General features: G+C 35.5%; 1 protein-coding gene across 1 annotated transcript; it reads left to right on the forward strand.

Annotated features, from left to right (window-relative positions):
* The first annotated feature begins 1,630 nt into the window (after positions 1-1,630).
* On the forward strand, positions 1,631-6,921 carry LOC108672045 (programmed cell death 6-interacting protein-like). The gene is made up of 6 exons (XM_018159666.1): positions 1,631-2,326; positions 2,375-2,384; positions 4,629-4,739; positions 5,333-5,542; positions 6,055-6,311; positions 6,738-6,921. Exons 1-6 carry the CDS (start codon positions 1,650-1,652, stop codon positions 6,919-6,921), a joined length of 1,449 nt encoding a protein of 482 aa, XP_018015155.1. The 5' UTR covers positions 1,631-1,649.
* Positions 6,922-8,045: the final 1,124 nt, after the last annotated feature.

Here is an 8,045-nt window from a genome sequence, read left to right on the forward strand (position 1 = left end):
TGCTCATAACATGGTCATCTACTATATGACACTTCCAGCTCTTATCTGCTGGAAATTGGTAATTACAGTTTTTTTTCATAACTTGGTGTTACAAATTCAGGAGTGGCAATGATTGAATCTTATAATCACATTATACAATTTACATGTGTTAGCTAGCTTTTATAAGAAGGGTTAGTTTAGATTGTATTGACCTTTTAGGCATTTTAACAAGGTTGGTGATTTTTTTTTTTGAAAAAATTGAAAATAAATGATTTTTTTATCATGATTTCTTTGTATTTTTTTCAGGAGTGGAAAATCTTTCTAAATGCCTAAAGGTCAATACAATCTCAACCAACCCTTCTTACATAGGGTATGCTAGCTTACACATGTAAATTGTATAATGTGATTAATATATAACAAATAGTAGTGAAATAGTTAAAGACTACTTGTAAGCCTTATAAGAATTAGCTAAGCTGCTAGCTATGTTATATGTACAAGGTATTATAACACTTGATGCCTCTGTACCAAAAACATACAATTCATTGGAACATAATACACACTAAGACTAAACGCAACAGGTTTATATTTAAAATTTTCATAGTACATTTATACTAATCCATGAATAGCAATATCTCAAAATGAATAGAAGACTGTCATTCAATATATTTAAATATATAGAAAATAAAATCATGATTTTTTATAAAAAATTGAGTGATTTAATCAGTTTAATTTAATCATTGCCAACCCTGGGCATTTAGAAAAAATTTTCAATGTAATATGAGTACATATTCTAATTAGAATATTAAATTTCAATCTTTAAATATGTGAATTTTTAACTAGAAACAAAACAATCACGGTTATAAAACTACCTATATATAAAATAATGAAATGCAGTGAATGGAAATAAAATGTTTGAATGGTGTACATGTTTATTTCAAAGTGTTAGCTTTTCTCATAAGTTTAGGTCGTTTCAAGTCATTTGAGGTTTGTTTTATTGTCATTCAGTTTATGTTTAGTATTGGGTAATTGGTCTGAATTAAATGATAACAGTGCAGTCAGTCACTAGGTACTAGTTGATGTGTTAACAGGGTAGAGTCTGGTAGATTTATAGACATAAAACTAGTACCGGTAGATCTATTGATAGTGTCGTGCACTGTGATATTAGCTACCTATCTGTTATGTGACTGTTCAATGTCTAGCAGATCGCATTCCTGAAGTGTTGTTGTATATTGAAGCCAGTTAAATGGTCAATATTCAGCTCGTTACTTTGCTCCATACAAACTTTACAAAGCTAATGAATAGACCTATTAATATTTAATAATTGTTTACTCAAAGTCCCTAAGTGGTAAACACCACCTTGGCCATTCTTGAAAGATATAACTGCCCTTTTTAGCTATCAATATACTGTTATTAATAGTGGGATAATTGCAACATCAAAAATAACATTTCAAAGAGACAAAAATGCTGAAAAATAGAAAAAAATCTTGAAAAAATAAAGAAAATCATCAACCCTGGTTACAATTAGAACTTTAAAAGCATTGCTCTCTGGTTCTAATAGAATATATATACCTATATATATATATATATCCCTGAGAAACCCGAATTTACTCCCTCCACTTTGCTCTCCTCTTTATTAATTCAATAATTATTTTTCAGAAGGGCTGAGCAGAATGAATGTACAAGCTCTCTGCAATGTGTGTGAGAACACATTCAATAGTACCAATCACAAGCCTCTACTCTTGCAGTGTGGCCATACTTATTGCCTAGCCTGCCTTAAAAACATTGAGGCTTCGGGCAAGAAACTTTGCCCATCATGCAGAGAAGAGTGGCAGGGCGAATCGAATGAACTACCAATTTCCTACATGCTGATACCTGGTGCAATACCTAAATCAACTGGTGATGCTACTGGCAACAAAGTTGACTATAACACGTGCTTGTTGCACTCATGCACCATAGAACACTGGTGCTGCAAGTGTCAAGTTGCCACCTGCAAGAAGTGCATTTCTGAGATGCATTATGCTCATGGACAGGTTGCCTTTGAAAATGTTGTTGGTCAAGAAATCAGCATGGAACAAATAAAGGAAGCCTTCAATGGAAACCTTGGAAATAAGTTGAAAAAAGACCTGAAAGATTCAGTTAGTTTATGCAATGAAGGACTGGAATTGATTGAGTCAATGAAAGAGATTGAAGCAAAACTATTGTCACGGAAGAAACATCTCCTTGATCAAGAACAGAATTTATCAGCTTGTATGGAGCATGTAGAAAACACCAGTGAGACAGCATTAAAAGAAAAATTTGAGACCTTCTTGAAAATAATGTCATGCTGTGATGTGGAAAAAACAAGTCTTTCATCAGAATTGCAATTGGCTTTGCTGAAATTTGATGTCTTTGGTGGAGAATTTCAGGTAGGTAATTATTAATTTGTTGACATTTTAGTATTAGAAGGCATACTATTTTTAGCATTTATGTTTTTTTAATCAAATCATATGATTGGATTTGGTCTCATTTTCAAAGTTCATCTACAATATCATTGGAGCTGGCAAATAGATGATAAAATCTAAAAAATCTGCTCATTGACAACTAGCTTGAATATGTATCACAAATTTGGACTTTGTTTCTTTATGTCATTATTTACATGACACTCTACATTAAAGTTGTTACATGATCTTGTTGTACCCTACATGTTTTTTATGGATATAATTCAAGTGGAGGGTCCTGCGTTGACAAGGCGTTAAAACAAAAATCAAAGAAAACTATGTGTAGCTTTTTGATACTTGCAATTTATTTAAATACTCCTAAAACTTGCCCAGGAGATTTTCTGTTTGTCTAAAATGTAGGTCTTGTCCTTCGATGAAAATTTCTTTCATCATGCCATTGTATCTTATGCTTGTGCCTAACATCCAGCATTTGAACCTAATTGGCTTGTTGAAGCAGAGTTTTACTGCTCCTTTTTTAAAACGTTTTTTAACACGTTTTTCTTAGCTTAGCTTCGCGTTTGTTTGTTTGTTTGTTTATTTGTTTGTTTGTTTGTTTGTTGTTAACATTGACAACGAAAATTAGCCCACTTCTGATTGCTCTAGAGATCTGAAATTCGGCATGTAGGCTATTTTCGCCTAACAATTTCAGATACGATCATAAAACTAGCAATTAGAGACCTAAATTAGCTTAATTGAGTAAAGTATATATAAATAGTATATATATAGTATGACGTGCGGATTTTGGGGCGAGCCATAATTTATTTTCTACTTTTTAGTCTACAAGAAAAATGTGGTTTTTTAAAAAGTTTTTTTTTTAAGTATTTTTTTATTTTTAGCTTAGCTTCGCGTTTGTTTGTTTGTTTGTTTATTTATTTGTTTGTTTGTTTGTTTGTTTGTTTGTTGTTAACATTGACAATGAAAATTAGCCCACTTCTGGTTGTTCTAGAGATCTGAAATTCGGCATGCAGGCTATTTTCGCCTAACAATTTCAGATACAATCATAAAAACTAGTAATTAGAGACCGAAATTAGTTTAATTCAGTAAAGTATATATATAGTATATATATAGTATGACGTGCGGGCGCTCACGATATAGACGAGCAGACGCTAACGCTGCGTATCATCGATACGTACGTCAAGTCGAGTTAATTGGCTCGCAACAACGTTTTTCATGTGTAACAACGGACTAAAAAGGAGAAAATAAAATACTTTAAAAAAAACTTTTTAAAAAACCACGTTTTTCTTGTGGACTAAAAAGTAGAAAATAAATTTTGGCTCGCCCAAAAAACGTGGGTCGGGCTGTACGTTCACCATCAAATTTCCATAATTCGTGTGTTGTGCGTTTTTCGCTTTAATCATAAATCTGCCCGACACACGTTTTTTTGGGGCGAGCCATAATTTATTTTCTACTCTTTAGTCCACAAGAAAAACGTGGTTTTTTAAAAAGTTTTTTTTAAGTATTTTATCTTAGCTTAGCTTCGCGTTTGTTTGTTTGTTGTTAAAATTGACAACGAAAATTAGCCCACTTCTGATTGCTCTAGAGATCTGAAATTCGGCATGCAGGCTATTTTCGCCTAACAATTTCAGATACAATCATAAAAACTAGCAATTATAGACCTAAATTAGCTTAATCGAGTGAAGTATATATATATAGTATATATATAGTATGACGTGCGGGCGCTGACGCTGCGTAGCACGGATACGTAAAAGTCAAGTCATGCTTTTTAGTCCGTGCAGCAACGGACTAAAAAGGAGAAAATAAAATACTTAAAAATACTTTTTAAAAAAAACACGTTTTTCTTGTAGACTAAAAAGTAGAAAATAAATTTTGGCTCGCCCCAAAAAACGTGTGTCGGGCAGATTTATGATTAAAGTGAAAAGCACACAACACACTAATTTTGGAAATTTGATGTTGAACGTACAGCCCCGACCCACGTTTTTTGGGGCGAGCCAAAATTTATTTTCTACTTTTTAGTCTACAAGAAAAACGTGTTTTTTTTTTAAAGTATTTTTAAGTATTTTATTAATCAATCAACCTTGGAAGTTTCTGAAGTTTCTCAAGATAGAATATGCAGGAATTTCTAGGTGAAAAATTCGTTTACAGAGCTAATGTGTTCCGGCAAATTTTTGAAATAAATGCTTTATAATTTATTAAATCTTTTTTCCTTGGCAGGTTAGAAACTTGTCGGCCATTGGAAAGGCTGCAGTGGCGAAGGTTTTGCCGGTGCCTGAGCGCTTCTCCACCAACTTCACAGACCTTTTCGAGAGCCTCGTGCCAGTGCAGGTACGGTGCCTGGGGCTACAATCTACAAACTTTATGAGCTCTCCCGCTGCCTGTCATGTTTACTGCTCCATTGATCGCACAATTTTCCTAGGAATGGCATTGCAATTGCAAGGATAGAGATATTTGGGGTTTCAAGTGTCATTGAGTCGTATTTTATTAGCAGCCCAGAACTATGTAAAATGCTTAAAGTTTAATTAATTTCAATTTGTTTTTACTGACGGCATTCACTTTTGTATTATCCTCTTTTGCTTCTGTCTCCCATCTTCTTTCTGTTTTGTTTGTTCAATCAACCCTATTTCCGACTGTTTCTGAAGTTAAATTGCTTGAATTGGTTGGAGCCTAGGACATAAGTCGTGTATATGGACATGAGTCATGCATATTAACATGTTGAAAAGCATTCACAAAATAATCATGAAGCTAAGATCAAATAATGCACAACTAGCTAATTGTCAGGTGTATAAATGAATTGTATCCATATCCCTTCAAAGATGCTGTACTAACACTGTGTATTTGTATGAGAGTTGAGCGCTCACATTGCAATAAGATTGCATTCGCATTTCTTTGGCTTAGTATTTTGGATGGGTTGTATTCAGGTGCAACAAGCGCTCTCCCAGTGCGACGTGCGGCGACAGGACATTGTCAACAAGGAAGTCAGCAAACTGAAGGAGGCAACGCAGCTCTTGAACAGTGTCTTGGCGAGCCTCAACCTCCCGGCCGCTGTCGAAGAGACGGCGGCTGGAGAGCAGCTGCCGCCCAGCCTTAGAGAGAAGAGTGCAGCCGTCGTCGAGAAAGGAGGGCTCGAGGTAAGTTCATGAAACTTGCTGCGCGGTCTATTATTGCAGTTACTTGTGACATAAATGTCTTTTTCCTCTCGACCCTGTCCAAGTGCTGAAAAATAAATGCAGTCTGTGCATTTTGGCAACGTTCTTGCTTCACCCATCGATATTAAATACTTACCATTCTGCTATTGTCAAAGTACCGCAACTTCACTTCAGTTCCGCAAGACAAAGAACTGTGAAACTTCAATCGTGATTTCCTGCTGCAGTAGCTGCTGTAAATGTCATGCAAAATTCTTTTCCGAGATGTTTAAATCACTTCCATAAAAATTTCAAATTTAAAAACGAATGAGATTTCATAGATGCAAGTAAACTCGTAATATTGCCTTAGTGTTACGAAAGGTTAGCTTCTTTTGATCATGCTTGAACATGTTTGGAACTTCTAAAAACATTGTTGATATAAGCAGCTTGGAGTCACTTGAGAATATTTATATTGTGAAGGATTTTTCCTGGGCACTTTACTCAAGTTATTTTCTCAGTCTTTGGAACGCATCATGAAAGAGCTTCCCGAGCTTCTGCAGCGTAACACCGAGCTGCTTGACGAATGTGAGCGACAACTCAAGGAAGAAGCTGACTCAGACTCGCAACTCAGAGAACAGTTTAAGGAGAAATGGACTCGAACTCCATCAGCAACTCTGACAGCAACGTTCCAGGCAAACGCTGCCAAGTACCGCAAGGTTATAGAGACGGCCGTTGCTGCTGACTCTACTGTGCGGGGAAAGCTGGATGCTAACAGGTTAGCACATGCTTTCTATAGAGTGGGATTTAAAATGCCTCATTTAGAGTTTTCAGAATCACTACAGAATTCGGAATTAGTTGTAAAGAATTTCGTCCTGAGCCTTCAATATTGTGCTGACGCTTAGTTGGTGAAATAAATGAAAGGCCAAAGTTGATGTTACCAGGTATTTTATTGTCAGTCTCATAATTGAGGCTTCATTAATTTTCTTCAGTTGGGGTTAATTTTGAATATATATTTTTGAAGAACGTTCGTAGAGTTGCTATGTTTGCTAGCAACAGCTGCTCATGTATGTGCTGTCATTATATCATATTTTCTATAACTACTTGTTGATTTTTTGATTTCAAGTTTAGCATACATTTTTAAAATTTCTCCAATATGAGAAGATTGAACGTTAGTATTAAACTAAAATGTGTCAACAAACAGGGAAGGCATGGAAATGCTGTCACGCGGCCCAGAGTCTCTAGCCAGCTCGCTGCCCTCGCCCTCGTCAGGAGGTGCATCAGGCGACTCCCCCCCTGTGGTGACGCTGCGTAAGCTCATGGAGGAGGTGGAGGCCATCAAGGCGGAGCGCGAGGTGATAGAAAATGAGCTCAAGTGCGCACTCTAAAATTTGGGTATTAGTAAGCCTGAACGTACTCTATTGTAGAATTTTTTTTACTGTCGTTGCGTCATAGATATAATCCGTCAATACCTTTGGAGCGTTGAGACGAAATCGGCATCATTATAATTTGCTAAGCAAGAGCATTTGGTACTCATGCTCGCTTATGCTCATTTTAGCATGAGTATTCCGCTCGCCGCATGTATGTCCATGTATTCTTGAATTATCTCTGATGTTCACTCTATTATTTTATGACTCCAAGCATTCGCACAAATTTTTGTACCCACAGTTGATTATTAATTTATTCATTTTCTGATGTATTTCTTTCTCACGGTGAAATTTATTGTACCCTTTTAATATTACTGTTATCTATTCACTACAGTTCACTTTTTATTCCCTGCAGTTACTGTGTCATGGATAGAGTAACAGTCAAATCTTAAGTCTTCACATCTCTAACGCTGCTAACCGACTTATCAGATTTTAGTTATAGCTCGTTTTTTCAAGCATAAGTTAATTGACCTTAGGCAGGTTAGGTCATAGTTTCAAGTTAAGGTTCTGCATATATATTTTGACCATACCATCTAATCTTAAGGAACATGTCTTGTTGATGTTTCGAAAATTTTGTACCATTTACTATGAATTAGGAAAGCATGCAGCCATTGACGAAAGAAATAAAGCCATATCTCACAATACTGCTGCGTTTTTTGCTTTAGAGTTTATTTAAATGTGACTGGTCACGGATGACGATTACGGTGCATAATGGATCAATGCCATATATACTTGAAGATTTCAATTTAATGTTATACCAATCGTACATACTACTGATTTGTTCCTTATATTCTGATGAATCCACATTATGGTATCCTGATATAATGGACTTGATTTGGTTATTTACATTAATTGCTTACTCATGTTTATGTTCTCATTCAGTAAACGCCAAAATATCTCATCACTGAATTTTCTCGTGCCGGTAATGGCTTCATATATGTAATGTAGGATGTGATTGCCATCTTTAAGTGATTACTGTTTAATTATCTGCTTTCTATGAACCAATTGATGCGATGCTCATAGAATTTACATACCTGCTGTAAATTTAGGGTGACAGTTGGATGGCGAATTAAAACGCTATCATA

This window comes from Hyalella azteca, unplaced genomic scaffold (assembly GCF_000764305.2).
Source record: "Hyalella azteca isolate HAZT.00-mixed unplaced genomic scaffold, Hazt_2.0.2 contig16323, whole genome shotgun sequence".
Classification (NCBI taxonomy): Eukaryota; Metazoa; Arthropoda; class Malacostraca; order Amphipoda; family Hyalellidae; genus Hyalella; species Hyalella azteca.

What these genes read in the sequence shown, in the direction of transcription:
- LOC108672045 (XM_018159666.1), top strand. Translation starts at nt 1,650, where the DNA reads ATGAATGTACAAGCTCTCTGCAATGTGTGTGAGAACACATTCAATAGT. An exon ending in AGAGCCTCGTGCCAGTGCAG is followed by an intron (nt 4,740 to 5,332) that starts GTACGGTGCCTG and finishes GGTTGTATTCAG; the next exon opens with GTGCAACAAGCGCTCTCCCA. An exon ending in GGAAAGCTGGATGCTAACAG is followed by an intron (nt 6,312 to 6,737) that starts GTTAGCACATGC and finishes GTCAACAAACAG; the next exon opens with GGAAGGCATGGAAATGCTGT.